General features: G+C 44.2%; 1 protein-coding gene across 2 annotated transcripts in view; it reads right to left on the reverse strand.

Annotated features, from left to right (window-relative positions):
• CELSR2 (cadherin EGF LAG seven-pass G-type receptor 2) overlaps nt 1-17,355 on the reverse strand; it is a 325,195-nt gene that overhangs the window by 54,369 nt on the left and 253,471 nt on the right. For both annotated transcript variants that reach the window (XM_078644214.1, XM_078644213.1), the window contains exons 17-23: nt 17,173-17,267; nt 9,496-9,705; nt 8,370-8,553; nt 7,291-7,434; nt 6,288-6,462; nt 5,399-5,566; nt 3,782-3,908 (exon numbers count right to left, since the gene is read on the reverse strand). In XM_078644214.1, coding sequence (XP_078500340.1) covers nt 3,782-3,908; nt 5,399-5,566; nt 6,288-6,462; nt 7,291-7,434; nt 8,370-8,553; nt 9,496-9,705; nt 17,173-17,267 — 1,103 coding nt within the window. The remainder of the gene's footprint in view (nt 1-3,781; nt 3,909-5,398; nt 5,567-6,287; nt 6,463-7,290; nt 7,435-8,369; nt 8,554-9,495; nt 9,706-17,172; nt 17,268-17,355) is intronic.

A 17,355-nucleotide genomic window follows, 5' to 3' on the forward strand; every position in this document is an offset into this window, starting at 1 on the left:
GGAAATACACATGTTAAGGGAGAGGGGTCTACTGCTGACCCAACTGCGGTTCGTTAATTACCACTGCAGATCTTTTGCGGTTCCCTCCTAGATCTGGATCATGTCGTAGAGATTGTCCTAATGCTGCACGCACTGGAACGTCAGGTCCCACTGTAAAGCCCACATATGCCAGCGGGTATGTGTCACAAGCAGGATGCAGGAAGCCATGAGGCCCATTACCTCAGAGTCAGTCTCAACAAAAACCAGGATAAAGGCTGAAACATAGGTATCATAGCCTGAATACTCTTTACACTCTTTACTCATCTTTCGGGAAGATAAGTCCAAAACTGCACTGTGTCAAGAACAGCTCCGATAAGAGATGAAGTGTCTGAGAGTCATGTGTGACTTCGGCATGTTGACAATGAACCCCAGTGAGTGCAGGAGTTCCTCATTAGTCTGGAGGTGGGAGACGACTGCCTGGGGTGAGCCCGCTTCAACATTCAGTTGTCGAGATAGGGGAAGACTGGTACCCATGATCTCCACAGATGAGCTGCAACCACTGGCATCACCTTGGAGAACAACCAAAGGGCACTGATATGACTAAAAGGAAGCATGGCAACTTGAAAGTGCTTGTGGCCTACCGTTAACTGCAGGTAACGCCTGTGGGCAGGCAAGACGGGAATGTGGAAGTATGCGTCCTGCAAGTCCTAAGCTACCAACCAGTCTCCTGGGTCGAGGGCAGACAGAACTTGAGCAAGCATAAGCATTTTGAATTTCTCCTTTTTCAGGAAGAAATTGGGACGAAGGAGGTCCTGGATAGGACGAAAGCCTATCTATCTTTTTGGCCACCAGAGAGTAGCGAGAATAACAACTATGACCTACTTCTACTGTTGGCACCCTCTCTATGGTTCCCTTGGTGAAGGGAGACACTACTTCCTGGCAGCAAGGAGAGATGATCCTCCGTCAGCCTGTCACATGTGGGTAGCATGGGTGGTGGGGTAGTCATGAAGAGGAGGGAGTGGCCCCTTCTGACAAACATTCTCAAGTGGTGCAGATGATGCCGTATCCTGCCTCCCACTGGTTGCCCATGATGGCTGGAAGGTGAACTAAGGAGGATTGGAGGCTGAGGCTGCTGGGCGTGAGGGGGCTGCCCCTACCTCTGTCTGCCCGCGTTGTCTCCGAAGAGACAGGAGCCATCAAATAACATGTCCATAGGAAAAGCTTGGACATTCCCTGAAAAGCCAGTCATCCTCTGCAGGTGTGGTGTCATATGGCCATCGACAAAGAAACAGCTTTGCCTAGTGAGTCAGTCGTGGTCAACCCAGATTGAATCAAGAACTTAGCAGCGTCTCCCCCATATGCCATAGCACAGGAGAGTACGGCTCTTGCCTCCTCCAGCACCATGGGCAGCACCTGTGCAAACAAACCCCAAATTGAATAGGAGTAACGGCCCAAAAGGCACACGGTGTTCATGGATCCTAGTGCCAGACTGGTGGAAGAAAACATTTTCATGCCTACGGTGTCCAGCCTCTTGTATTCCCTATCCAGTGGGGTGATGGGGAATGCACCAGGATTTACACAGGAAGTAGACCATCTAGCTCTCCATGGCACGGTGTTGGGTGAGGAAACTGGGGTAGGGCAATGGTGGCGTGCAGTTGTCCTGTTCACAGGAACCCCTGTGCAGGACATCCGTAAGGCTTCATTAAATAGGAGACACGGTTCTGAGGGGGTAATTCCTGGCTGAAGCACCTCTGTCAAGACGTTAGTCTTGACTGCCACTGAGGGAAGGCTAAGGTCCAGGTTCCCAGCTGCCCTCCTCACCACATGAGCAAAAGAGGCTCCCTCCTCTATAGCCACTGTAGGAAGAGAGACCAAGCCAGTATCTGGTGAGTCCACTGGCATTCGCCGATTTCTCACACCAGTCCATATTTAGGTCTAGAGGCTGGTATTCTTCAGGGTCCAGTGGCCCTCCCAATCTTCCCCAAGTACTCGCCGGTAGGAATAGGGCTCAGGCTCCGGTCTGGAGTGGATGGCTTCAGCTGGCGGGAGTCGGCGTTTGAAGACACCCCTGTGGCTTCCTCTCTGAGTTATGGATCAGAATGGGTATGGTGCCACCAAAAGGAGCCAGTGGCGCCTAAAGTATCGACATTGGGACCAGTATCAGGGAAGGTTGAGGTCGTACAACCGGCGCCGTACCGGATACATCCATGGATCTAAGGGGCCTAAAAAGAACCGGCAGCAGACCCACCGGTGGGGAAATAGTAGGAGCCCCTCCCAAACCACGGGGCCAAAGTGCTCCAGCTGGGACAGGCCACTCAAATATGAGCTGCTTGGCATCATAGAATTCTCAGAGTTGGGGATATTCAGGGAGGCGCAGAGAGGACCCAGGCACAGGCTCAACCCCGGGGCCAAGCCTCGAGAGAGGACGCTCCTTCGTCTCGTCGGATGACTTTGGTGAACAGGCTGAAGTCGAAGACCTCTTCAACTTCTTACTTTTCTTCTTGTGGGACTTACCAGAGTAAGATGACTGTGAAAAAGCTCGATGGCTCCGCGACCGACCCCGGGACCTTCTTCTCGACCGGGATTCAGACCATTTCAGTGTCACACATCGAGCAGCAAGGAGCTTGAGGGTTCGGTCCATCAAGGCCTTGGGATGCACGACACGACAATTGACGCAGGTCTTGGCGTCATGGTCATGCTCATGACACCAGTGGCAGATGTGGTGCGGGTCCATCACCAACATTTGTCAGTGACAGGTGCCCCAGGCCCGGCCTTCCTCCTCAAACATCCCTGCCACACAATTAACATTCTTTCACCAGCACAGGCGATACTATTCCTGGTATGTAGTCTGATTTAGAAGAGACTAAATAAGAAATTAAACACATATTACTGAAAAAGTGTGTGTCTATATTACCCACTGTGCTTGGCCTTTGACCATATGCAGCAGGACTTGGCCACAGAGTCTGGTGTCTGGCCTTGCTCTATGTCCATCCCTCATATAGAAATAACCAACTATGAACAGTCTTCGGCCATGAATAGGATAGGCTGAGCACAAGGTACAACCACGGTCAGCAGAGAGTACAGTGCTGCACCAGTTACCCATTGCCACTGAAAAGGAGTTGAGCAGATCCAAAGACGGTCAGATCAGTCAACTAAGCTGCCACCCACAGGGCACAGGAGTGAGCAGGAGACATCAGGCAACTGAGTAGCTCAAAGTGCCAAGTCAGAAGTCCAGAATGCAGGCCCATCTCAGGGAACAGGGTAAGCAGTGCCAAAATATGGCCAGTTTGTTTCAAAAGAGAATGGGACACAGAGACATATGGTGCATCACGAGCTATATGCACATGTGCATGGCCCTCACATCCCCACATGAACTAGCCCGCTTGAGTCAGCCATGGGGAAGAATATGAGGATATAAGCTGACTCAGGTCACAAGCTGTGAGCGGCATGCATATCTCAAGCCTGGGCCTGAAGGAACAGCACAATTTGATTATATAATAGTTTGAAAAGTCTTTGTCTTCTCTAGTTTCAGCAGGCCGCACTGATGTACTACCTCTCTGCACGTGCAGGCAAGCAGAAAGTATAAAATGTTTCAACTTTGTAAAATAAGTTTTCGCACTTAGCGACACCAAACACTGAACAAATTTAAGTGTGCAACCTTCCCCTTGCCTTACATTTCTTTCTTAAACATCAGTCCTCTGTGACGCCCCAGGAGTCCCAAACACCTCTCATCTGTTTCCTAAACAGCATCCTTCTGATGCCTCTCGTAAAACCTTCTCATATGAGGCATCCTCATTCTCACCTCTCTTCGGGAAATGTCCATCAACACCGCAAAGCTGGTCATATGGTGGCACTGACAGCTGACATGAGTTGTATTTCTAAAGATAACCTCACAGCCCTTGGCTGACCATCCACCAATGCCAGTCACCCTATGAAAAGGGAAAGACAAACGGATTACTACAATGAAGATTCTGACACATCGCAGTACTGAATTAGGGATTAATTTGTTATTAAGGTACAATGCTATTAAAACACTTAAACTGTTTATCTCATTCTGAATCAATATGTAGAGATATTTCTCACTGGTTCATCACCTCAACAGAACTGACAGCTTGTGCAGCATCAGGCCATACACCAAGAAAACTATCTCTAACAAAGATCTATTGTGACAAGTCTATCTCCAGTGTTTGATGTTGGTCTCTACTCTGTCTTATCTGTTATATCAATTATCAGCTTTTTAAACTGTTTGCCAATTGTACAAGTTCTTCAGTCTGGCAAACTCCTGTTTTTAGGTTTACAATTTTCCTGTCTGGCTGACAAACTTTTCACATTCAGCCACCAATGGGTCGCTTGAACAGCTTCCCACTGACTCTGTATAATGAGTTAGGGTGAAGCGGTGTGTAGTTATTCTTAAGCCTTCTTTGCTTCTGCTCCAATAAAATCATAAATGAGATCAACCATCTCTCTTAATTACAGCTGCGATCTGTGTGGTCTTCCAAGAGTCGAAACTGTCTCTCTTTGTGGTCCACCTATGAGCATCCTAAAACATAATTAGAGCTTCATGTGTTAGTCTAAACTCAAACCTAATAAAAACATGCCTATTCTGCCATCTAGCGAACACCCATGGCAGCTTAATTGGGCTAAATAAATGTGTGGAAGAGTCTAAACTCTGAATGGCAGAAAAATGACTGAAATGCAGTTTTTCAGAAAACAAGCTGGTAGTCTCCTCCACACCCTTTTCCACAAAATATAAAATAATTCTAAACACTCGATGTCCTAAACGTAACAACACAAACACGCCACAAACAAAGGTCTCAGTATAATAGCAGGGCTAGACAATGACACATTTCCTGGTTCAGAAGCGACACAGGTATCATCACCTTTCACTAACACCTCCTAGGTTGGGGTCCCCTTTACATCACTGACCTAGACAATGTGAATGTAACAGTGTCTCAGAAAAGGCCAAAACCATTAACACCAATGTTTTCCACCTACGACTCCTCAAACAAAAAAGTCTCACTTTCAGGAAAATGTTGAAGACATTTGCCTGCTCAATTGCAACAAAACAATCAGGACCTACCTCAGGCTTGGCTGTAGAAATATGCTTAGAGAGGACTCTGTTTATATACAACAAAATATCAACAAGCAAGCAATCCCTCCCTCAGCTCTGGGCAACAGAAATTAAGGATACAATTAAAGAAAACGTTACTTTTCTATATTTGTGGTGCTAGAGCTCCTTTACCACTTCCTCAGACTTGTTGCCTGCATGTTTTGCGATCTGCATAGTGCAAACATAATTTTCAAGTTATGGAGGACTGCACACTGTGGGAGAAGAGCAATTCAGGATTGCGAGCAGTGGGAAGCTGTTTTCTTTTAGTTGGGCCTGATTTCAACTCTCTGCCTCACTACCTTTACTCACATGATAGAGTGGTTCCAGAAGACGCAGATGGGCTTGGAACGCTCCTCGGTTTCCAGGAGACGGAACAAGACGGTGATGGGCTTGTCAAGCACACGCAGCGTTGGCTCCTCTGTGTCATGGATGTTGATGCTGACCACTGGGGTGTTGATGATGGGGCGCTTTGGAATCCTGTGAGAATGGGATATCAGGAGTGAGGAACAGGCACACTGAGGAACAGGAGAGGGGCACAGAGATACTGGAGAGGAAACTGAAGTCATTGTCAAAAATAGGTTTTGGATGGGAATGGGAAAAGAGGGAGAATAGATAGATGGGGTTCAGTAAGAGAGAAATTAATTTAAAAAAATGAGAAGCAAAAGACGGAAAGCCTGAGGGTTAAGCTCATATGAAGGCTACTGCTCAAAGAAAAGAACAAAGGGTTTGCTTCAATCATCATCTATATCCTGCTCAAAATATAACTCACAACAATAATTAGAATGATGAAAAATGAAAGCAAGCAGGAGGAGGTATAATGCAAATGTAGCTAAGATTTGATCCAGCTAGTGCAAGACAAGCAGAGATGGAAGGATTTGCTTTAGAGGCCCAATGTCTTTATTTACTATTAAATGTAAGCAATCTTCAGCTTACGGCAACTTTTTGTAATTCTGTTAAATAACATAACAAAACAAAACCTCTTCACTCAGGTGGCTCAGGGGTCATTGTTCAAACCAGTGGCTTAGAGACAGGGTTTTGCATATGGCGTAGCTTGCACGGGTTAAAAGAGATTTAAAAGAGTGAAAGGAGTGTGCAAGCGAGAGAGAGGGACATATCTCTAACCCTTGGGTATCTGCTCACTCCATGGCACTAGAAGCCAGTAAATCACACTATCTTCTGCAGCCATCAAATTTCTTACCTCAGGCTTCTCTTGTCAGTATCATAGTGCTCTGGAAGGAGCCCGGCCAATGTTCGGTAGATGATGACACTTGCAATAGCCTGACCCTCACTCATAGAGGGGTGGCGCCTCTGCCGGTTTACCAAGGCTGGTACCTCGTCAGGCTCCGGCTGCCAGTCTTTAGGCGTGGAGACATCTAAACAGGCAAGATGGAAAGTATAAGATGTGAAGATATGGTCAGCATAGGACTAAAAAACATGGAGGACTAAAAAACTTGGCTATTGTGATGGGAGAAATCAGGGGCAGCAGACAGTATTGCAGAAAGGTTTAGATGAATTCACAAATCAACAGTATTTAAGATCAACTGATACAGTTCCTATTTTATTTAAAATAACTCGCACATCTCACTAAAGTTAGAGTGTGAAAATGATCATTACTCTATAGCTTTATCATGCAAAGCCAAGGGTAGTCCTGCTATTTGTGATGTATCTACTCTGTATGCCTCAGGGAAGCTTGCAGTGATGCTGCCTTGCTTTACTCCTTGGAGGAAAGCTTGTGCTGCACTGATTTAATGGAAGGCTGTGCTGCTCTTCCTGTGCGTGACAAGAGCTTTCATAAAGCATCAATTGATGGGGTGTGAGGGGGTGTGCTTGCACTGCTACTTCCCAAACTGTACCCAAACTGTGAATGAAGATATATCACCACGTTGCTTTCAATGCTATACTTGATCTAGATATGCATGGACGGAAGCCTGCACTGTTCCAAGGATGCACCTTTAGTGCACATGTGGTATCCGTTCTTTGCGTTTGCTACTACGTAACCTGTTCCATGTCTAGCTGACGACTGAAGTACTACTACGAGTATAGTATTTGCAGTGTGTGAACTTTACACTGCTACAGGCTGTGCTTGATATCTTGTGTGTGAAAAGATGCGGATTTCTATAGCTTTTAATGTATGTTCTTTGGTCCCCATGAAAATCTTGTCATCTCACTAATGCAATAATAAAGTTAAAAAACAGACTCACACTTCACTTCGGTGGGTTTGAAAACAGACTCCGGCAAGATCACAGTGGTTTCCAGGTCTGCAGGCTTCTCTCCACGAAGGGCTTCGTACCTTGGGAGTTTGGCACCCGCAAAGTTCACCTTGTCCAGGCGTACAACAGAAATCACTGAGCACAAGGAACAAAAGCTGAATTAATCATACGAACTAGAAGCATAGCAAAGGTGGGGTATGACTGTGTTCAAGTTAGTGCAATAGCAGGGAGGATTAAAGTTAATTGGCTGAGTAGTGTACTGTTTTCACTAAAGGGCTTTTAGGGACCAGCAGATTGATAGCATGGTACTGCGACTGCAAGTCACCAGAACATTGTGGATTAAATCTCGTCTGACAGAGACACTGTATTCTCAATATTGGTTACAAAAATAGCACCCCACTGGAGTTGAGGGAAATTCTACACCCAATGGACATTATTATTTTTGTAAATTATATTTACAACACAATACGTATGTCAGACAAGATGTTTGATAATGAGATCCTGGTGTAAAACTGTTCTGGCATTGCTGTGTATATTTTCTGTACTGAACTGCCCAGGATTAAGGTGCATTGACTGACCAACAGCAGTGCTACCAGTACAGGAGGGATCAGACCATGTTCTAAGATGAGCCAGTCAAGCACAGGTAAAAGCTGGGTGCAGAGTCAGAGCCTTGAAACCAAGTTGTGCTGAAGGGCAGAACTGCAGAATACTAGCGCAGAATACTAGCACAACTGTGTGTGAGGTCACAGTACTGCAGGATAAGGTAATGCAGTAGGTGAGAGCTAGTGCTTGTTAGTAGAGCTGTGTTTGGAATTCCGAATTGGAATAGCTAGAGTGTTGCGAGTCAGGACCTAGATACGTTAACAAAGCTGTTTGTGGTACTGAGAATCAGGATTTAAAAGATACGCCAGGGCATAGTTGCTTCAGCAATACCTCCAATAGATCTTTACACGGCTCATGAGTTGCAGCCTCTCTGACTCCCTCTTTAAAAGTGGAGAAGGAAACTGATGGCCTTATATCATTTTTAGGTACAATGGCATTGTAGGAGATTGAGACTGACACCTGCTTACCTATGTTAGGGGTGATGATGGTGAAGGGCGAAAGGTAGGTCTTCCTCATGTTCTGCGCTAGGGTGCTGGCATACAGCTCATAGTGCTTCAAGAGCTGCACAGTGCCCCCGTCCGTCTGCTGGATCAGATCCCAGTGCCGTTTGTTGCTCGGGTCCAGAATTGCACTGCCTACCTGAATCAGGTTCTGTGGCAAAAAAGAAACCCTGTCCATGACATGACCAAGATGCAATTGATTCTCGTTGCCAAAAACATCAAGCAAGTCCAGGCCTAGTATTGTCCCTCCGAATTGATTTGCACTACAATTCACCATCTAATGCTTGAGTTAAAATATGCATTACCTAGGAAACACTAAGTGCAACAGACACACAACGTTGCTTTTTATTATCACCACGCATCGCACGAAACTCGAAGGCCAGACATCAGAGCTGTTATTAACTTTACTCTGAACCACTAAAGAGCATCTCCCATGCCATGGCATACCTCATCACAAAACTGAGGACAAACCACCAGATCTCCTGCAACCTCCCCACAACTGCTCCCATTGAAGCTGCAAGGAGGAGGAATGCTTCTATCTTTAATGTCGGAACAATACCAACCCTGATGTAACAGTGTCCACAACACAATGATCGCATGAGCAGACCTCAATTTGATTGCTTATTTTCTTTAAGGGTTTATTGAGCACGTAAAAGAAAGGATCATTATGCCCTGGGTAATACAGGATGAGGAAAAGTTTCACCTGCAGTCTATTACTTACCGAGCAGCCTTCTCCTGAGCTACTCTTCACCGGGGAATCAGCAGCTATGGTCATAAGTACACTGGGTTCACTAGGGCCCAGAGAAGTCACCTAAAGGGATGCCATTAAAAAGGCGCATCTCTAAAGACCCTGCAACTCCATCTCCCTTGAACCAAGAGTCCTGCCCCTATTTCTATACTAAGCCACTAGGAAGCACAGTAGGGAAACAGAAGCATCTAAAAGTTACCCTTTTAAAATACAGTGATAAAATTGTCATTGAGGCAGCCTGATGTTATCCTTCAAGGGAGCACAGTGGTGAAAGCAGACACGGAGAATTAACTCTGGCCAGCTTACCACAGTAATGATGCCCTCACCCCAAGGGCCTCGAATTACCTCAGTGAATTGAATATCCTGTGTTGCAGCCAGTCCAAAACCCTGTTCCAAGCTCTCATGCTCCAGGATCCGCGAGGTCAGTTGATAGGCCACTTTCACATCACTGCCGAAGAAGCTTGCAATGTGCTTTGTAGCATTTCGCAGAAGTAGGGCAGTCTGCTGAGACCTCCCTGTGTCCAACCGAGTATCATTCCGGTTCAATTTCTCCACCTGTTGCATGAAATATAACATGATACCAATATTATTCTGTATGTCCAATGTGAAAAAGACAAAACGCTATGCAAACTGGGGCAAAGTGTTAAACTGTGATGTGTGTGCTCTACTTATATATCCACATGCTTCCTCCTTGCCTCTCATCCTCTGTATCACGACAATTCGCAATGCCAGATCAGTCTCCACAAACACATTTTTGCAATTTCCCATAATGCTCTTGGCAGAGAAGGACTCCTCTTCAACCTGCCAGGAAACGGTTAAAGCAATGGCAGTGGCTGCTCATCCCAGACAATTCAGTACACAAGTGTTTTCCTACTCGGATAGTGGTGCTTTCTCTTCAAGTATACATGAACCACAAAATAAATCTTTGTTGGAGCCCTCTGATAGCTGAGCATTAGTTTAAGGTATTTCCTTCACACATTTTCCTCCACTATTTACATGTTGGTAATGTTCATTCCAATAGACTGATCAGGCGGACGACCTTTGGTATCCTGTTCTGTAACTCATTGCAATCAGGATTCCACAAAATTGCTATCTTTGCTGCATATGTGAGAACCACCCATCTGTATCTTGATGTTATACCTTTATGTACAAAATAACATTATTGAGGGATTCATCCAGCTTTGGATCAGGTTGCCTCCTTGAGACACGTCCATTCATCAAACATCGTCTCCAGAGGAACATAATCCCCACAATGACATGTTATTGCTCTATGCCCTGCTCTCAAAAAGTTTGCTCTTTTTAATGATTAGATGAAAGCCTAAATAGTAATTCAGACTCTGGAAGCACACCCAGATAACTAATGTGAGGTGCATTTTTATACAGACTAGGGTTTCAGGCATGAGAATGTCTCGGCTTCGTCGCACACAAGAATCCCCAGAAGTATTCAATTTGCTAGTCAAGTAGTGAGAGAGATCAGAGCTTAAAAGTTTTTGCCCTCTACATATCAGATTATAGATTGATCTGCCAAATCATGAGCCAGACTAAAGAATACATTTGAGGGGTGATGTGACATCATTCACCACCTTTAAGGTCCAGCTCTCGCAAGATAGGTTAGATTTCATGAATCAGTCTAAGTTGATAAATGTTGCTGCTGCCTATGGTGTTGATATGTTGCTGAAGGCTGAGTCCAGAGTCAAGGGTGAAACCATTACATCTGGTGTTGTCAATAATAGACAGAGCGCAGTGTAAGATTTGGGTTAAGGCAAGCCATTTCTGAAAGGGAGTGACATCGGGTTGAGAGATGGTACGAGGAAGAGTTCAATATTACTGGCACTGAATTTAAGGCGATGTGTACTTATATAATTAATTTCAAGTAAGAGTGGTCCCTATTAGAATGATGAACGCGATGTAAGTAACATAATATTACTGCAGATTTAATCATTAATCAAGTGAGAAAAAATAAATGACATCAAATAATGAGCATAACAGCGCAGTGAAGTGAGAAAACTGCGCTTGGAGCTTAAACAAATGTGATACTTGTAATTTACAAGGATATATATCACAGGTTTTTTTCCACAAAGGTGCAGCTCGCATGTCACAAATTAAATATAACAAAGTAAGTCCGCCTTAATGGTCAACGACGTTTCGATCCCTAAGAATAATGGGATTAATATCAGGTCTCTGTTCAATCATGAACCTGAGAATTAGCTACATAGGGATCAGAACGGGAAAACTTACAAGTTGAACATAAATGTGAAATAATCATATTATGTATAGATACATTGTATGAAGAATGCTAATGTGTTATTTAAATAGAGGTTTTGCCATATATTGAGTTAAGCTGAGGGAGAATGTTAAATAAAGACAGGTTAAGAGAGGGAGTGCATCCTGACACAATTGAGTATACAACAGAAAGTGGCCTTTTTCTGAATTGGTTTTCTGTAAAAATGCAAGTCATGGCATCATTAAACAGGTTACTGCCAACATTCATGTCCTGATCCTCAGGGATCCAGGGGAGATTAGTTATAAGACTAGAGACAAGATCATTGTTGCTGACATTCCTAAAATTAGGGAGCCACTTTTTTGGATTCTTGGTGTGTCTGATAGTGGTGTTTGTAGTAACGATGAAGGAGATTTGATAATGATCAGACCAATGAATTTTAATAAGATCCTTAACAGAGGTCCTCATTGGGAATAATCAGATCAAGTGCAAAGCCTTTGATGTGAATTTGTGTAACAATGTAGAGTCAGGCCATTTTCATGCAGAAAGGATCCCAAGAACGAAAATGAGCTATCATGAGGGTTTACCTAAATGGAGGTTGAAGACCCAAATAAAGATGTGCCTGATGTTAGTTGATGTGAGTTAATACGCAAAACGGTCTACAGAACCGTTTGCACCTGGCAGTTGGTAGATTATATGTTTTATCTGATCAAAGTAGTGGCAATGGCTGTAGAAAGCTGGCTCTTTATGTGAAATGTCAGAAATCTGATATACAGTGTAAAGAGTCCCGGGGTTCCCTTATTAGTGGACAGGGGCTTGCTACGGCAATCCCAAAGTGCTCTGTTAGGAGGTATTGTGGCCAATCAGCAGTATGCTTAACACAGAGGAGTGAAAGACATCTGAAAATACACACATTAGTCAATAAATGAGACACACGGCTCAAAAAGGAGATCCAAACTAACTTATAACAAGCATTTGCAAGGCAATAGGTCTCACATTTTAGACACTTTCACCTATTGGTATTGTAAATGACAATCCCTTTTATTTATATGCTGTTTTTTTAAAACATAAATAAAAGGTATTGTCATTTACAATGCCAATAGCTCAAAATCTCACAATTGCAAGACCTACTGCATTGCAAATGCTTGTTGAGCCCTTGACACTGCGACCGTCAACGGGAAGACGGGATGCGTACGTCACGTGACACACTACAGGAGGAACAATATCCAGCCAAAGTTGTTCACATGCTTCCAAAAACTCTTAAAAAACGTTGTGTGAACTCCAGTCAGTTAATGGTTTAACCTTTAGCCAGGCTCGCGCTTTGCACATCCAAGGTGAGATACAATATGTTTAGCCGCATACTACAGTGCTAGAAAATACAACTGATTAAACTAGCCTAATGTCACACTATTGCCCTTCATATGCCATATGCACAACCAAACCTGTGATTCAGATCCTGAGGGCCCCCACAGTGCCTTGTGCGAAGGTGGTGGGTTCCTTATCTCTAACTTTCTTCCAAAATCATATTTTTATGGTATCTAGGCATCTGTGGTTTCACAAACAATTTGTCTATCAATCTCTCTACACGTCATCTTCATTTTCTGCCATCACATGCATCTACTTTGCATATCACCGTCCTAATATGCACACATTGAGCACTTCAATACATCACAACATAGTAAATAGTTTCTCTTGTCTCACGAAAGCTAGCTTCGCCTCCACTCACTCATTGACTACCTTTTTCTCAGACCCTGTACGGCTTTTCTCTGCTTTTTGGCTAGGTTTGAGCTATAAACAAACCACATACATATATACATGCCGCAAAGTGATGTACAGTGCAACAACGTCACCCTCAGGCTATATCAAGGTATATAAAGACCGATGGGCACAGAGGTTCGGTTCATAAAACAGAGTTGAAAATGCTCATGTATTTTTCGTATTGAAGATGCTTTAATGAATGATGCTCTTTCGTTTCATACAGTTATGCGAGAACAGAAAAAGAGGATTTTGCGGAGTTTCCTCACAGCCCTACACCCTTCATGCCTAATAATTACAGAATATCCCGTCTCTCTCCTTTTCATAGCTGGTCATGCTGGTGCACCTCTGATTCCGACAAAACAGTCAGTTCAATGCAAAACAGCATCATCTGCTGGCCGAGGGTCGTGTATGCAAAACCCCAGGCAGTCGCAGCCTCGAAAAACACATGAAATATAGATCAACCTAGGCCTTTTCCGAAGTAGCACAGTTTGTAAACATTTGACTTCTTTCATTTTTAATCTCATGACAATTACGATTCATGAATAGAAAATCAGCGGAAAGAGGACAACATTTTTGTATCTGATTCAATTGGGTTTCCAGCTGGTGTAACCTGAAATGGTATAAAAAATGTTCAAAGAAAACTACATTTCCCAGAATGCAAGATACTATTGGCTATACATGCAGGATGGCTGAAACAACACAACGTGGAGCTACTTGCCCCTGATTTATATACTCTGCTGACTGAAAAGCAGATTTAGTCTTCGGCCCTCATTATGAGCGGCCACATAAATGGCTAAGTAACAAGAGTTACCACACCCATTGCAATTAACCAGGCCGCTGTTAATGGGGTTATAAAGACAACCACTCTATAACTAGAAATTAGTTCTGATGCTAGCTTCTGAAACTGTGTGGTCGTGGGCAAATCACTTCATCACACTATCCTTAGCTCCCCTCTCTGGTAAAATTAGCACCACTCTGAACCAGACCTACACCATGTTAAGCACTGTGCTAACATTGCACAATTAGATTTGCAGTCCTCGACACTGATTGTTTCCTAGAGCAGTGGCTTCGAGGATAAGTGTAAAACCAATAGCACCCTAGGCATGGGCCACTTAATAAAAGGATGCAACTCTCATGCTGTTGGAGCCTTGTTGCGCTGTCCATAATGTCTCTGGTCGCAATCAGTCTGCAAGTAAAGCATTAGTCAATAAACAAAATAGTGCTCACCCACTTATAACGCAGACCGTGTAACATGCCAAGTAAAAGGTCAAGTCGTTATTGGAGGTAACAAATGCAGACAAAGCGGTACCACGGAGGGAATAATAAGCCTATTTACGAATCAAAAGCCAGCACTTACGAAGGACAATGACACAAGCCAATGACAAATATGGATGGAGAGTGGGCGGGGCTTCCACTGCATACTCCAATACAGCATACCTCGCAGAGCAAGCGAGCAGCGCATGCACGCTGCCTCAAGGCTTAACCTAAAAAATAGCAAGTATCTTTATATATGTTTAGGTATCAAAAGAAAATTGTTTAGGTAAGTTCGTTTTTAAATGGGAATATTTTTCAGTTGGAAAAGTGGACACTAGTGCAGGCGATGACAGGGAAGTCATGAGGAGTCACTCCACAGTAGACTCAGTACATTGGGGACCACGCTGACACCATTGGCCCACTGTGACATGGGCTGTGGGGTTCGGGTCAGTTGCTGGGTCTTCTGTTCTTGCTGTGCAACTCTTCTTGTCCGTCTTCTTTCTTCAGGTCGACAGAATTCCTAAGGATGTCATCACAAAGATGGCTACTTCTGAAAATAAATGTCTGCCTCAGGTCAGCCCACCTTAAGGGTGATACTCGCCTGGGGGAGGCACACCTACCTAACTAGCTAATTTTCTAACCTATCCAGGTGCCAATGGGGCTCTGGACAAAGGGGGGTGGACTTTCTCTCCTGTGAGGGGAGCCAGATGCACATTCCAATGGTGGCTGCCCTTTGAAACTTGCCGGCCTACGGAGGCTAATCAGCAGGTCATTCTGTGGGAGGGGTGTTACTCCCTGTTACCGGGCAGGCTTTTGTTTTGGGTCTCCTGAGAGCAAAATGCTCACCCTAGGAGTCCAGAAGAGTGTCTCGGGTGACAGGCTGGCAGAAACCAGTCAGAAAGTACACCAGAGGTTGCTAGGTTTTCAGTGGACACCTCTAAGGTGCCCTCTTGGTGCTTGTATTGATAAAAATCCATCACTGGAATAAGTGTGAGTTTATCAATACGAGATATTTGATACCAAACATCTGAATCTTCAGTGAAGCCATCATATAGCTGGGGAACTCATTTATTTTCACCAGTGTCCAGCATATGTTTTAAAATGGCTACTCTGGTTACTTGACAGGCAGTAATAAGACTGACCTGCACAGAGGCATATCTGCTTAAGCAGGTATGCCCTTGCATGTAATATTCAGCACCCTGACTTAGGGCAGTCAGGTAGGGGTGACTTACAAATATTACTTGCAGTGTTAGAGAACAAGGCACACTGGATGTGTGACATGTCATGTTTTGACTTTTGTCTAAACCGAGACATGCAGCCTGCAATGGCAGACTTGCATGTGTTTCATGAGGAGTCCTTTGGGCGGCACAATTTGTGTTGCTACCCTTAGGGACCCTCTTTAGTACCTCAGGCCTTAGGCACCAGGGGTAACATTTATTAAGACTTACACAGGGTGCTAAAGGTTTTGTCCATTGGTGGAAATAATTGTACAGTTTTGGGAAAGAGCTCTGGCACTGGGGACCTGGTTAGTAGGAACACAAGGCACTTCCAAGCCAAATCACATCAGTTACCAGGCACAAACTGGGGTTGACCATATGAAAAGGGGCTGCTTTCCTACAATGGTCTTAAATTCAAACGTAAGATACTGAAAAGCAGGAATTCAGCAACCAAAACTCAGCAGGGCAAACTGTTAGACTGGATCATTTCCAACTCCCCCAACAGTTTTACCCATTGTGTCCAGATGAAAAATGGAGTAATCAGGCAGCGCTTGAAAATCCATGACATGTTGAGAAGCTTCATGAAGCAATGTTTTAGCCAATATTAGGAGATCAAAGTTTTCTAGTGCATGTTTGAATAGCAGTATCAGTTACTCGGGTGTAATTACTAGGCCAAATACGATTCTTTCTGGAAATGCCATACCTGAAAGTGGCATGGTGGTACCTTTGTTTTTTATTTATATCTTGCCCAAACTGTTCTGTTATGAGGATTCATGCTAGTGTTGTCAACATGCCTCCATCTGAGAGAATGCTGTGCTTCAGCCCATGGATCAGACTTTGGGCACTACTTGAGACCTTGATTCAAGTCGTTTGACTGGCAGACTGCAAGACCTGGCAAGGGTCCAGATATCTTAAAAACTTTAGCAAAGATTCTTTCGGAAAGTGAATACCAAAAACCTTTCTTCTGAGAGCTCTCACTTTTGAGACTGAACTTGTTAAGCAAAACAATGGGGGCTCTCAAGCAGCTATACAGTCATTCTATGCCCTCAAACATACACCTGACGTAGCCATCTGTTAAAATTCCAGACATCATTAAAAACAGGGCTCTTTTAATCGTGTTTTAACAATTATTCGAGATCATTAGTTGCTCAGAATACAGAACATATTGATAACGCATTTTTTTCCTTTTGAATGCATCTATTATGCTCCATGTTGCTAGTGCTGTATGAAAAGTAAGTCTGAGTGCCAACAGTACCTAGAAATCGAAGTCAGTCATGTATCCATATAATCAGGTCTAATGACATTAGAAAATAAATACACCTGGCAAGTGTATGCAGTACAGACAGTCTGCGAATTATTTTCTTCTTAGTCAAATAACACACAGGCATATAATATTGCCTTTGCTACAGAGTTCTGTGAGACCTGAGCTGTGAGACTCAAAATTGATGACGGTGACAAGTATTCACAGGTTAAGCATCCTCAGAGAACACGAAAGGCTCATCACTAGCAATGCCACCTGTTATTTGGTGTGGATAAGCTAAGCAGTGTGTCACAAAAGGAGAGACTACTAACCAAATTCTTGAGCTGGGAGAAGGCCACAGAGCTGCAGTTGAAGAGGCTGGGAGGGAGCCAGCCCTTGTGCTCATCACAATGACGGATTGCTGTACCTAAAAAGAAAACAAAGAGGAGCAATCAGCAGGAGTGGCCTTTCATCTGTGGATTCAGTGTCTGCTTGCGCAATCTACCCTGATCCTA

The sequence above is a fragment of the Lissotriton helveticus genome, chromosome 5_1 (assembly GCF_964261635.1).
Source record: "Lissotriton helveticus chromosome 5_1, aLisHel1.1, whole genome shotgun sequence".
Lineage (NCBI taxonomy): Eukaryota > Metazoa > Chordata > Amphibia > Caudata > Salamandridae > Lissotriton > Lissotriton helveticus.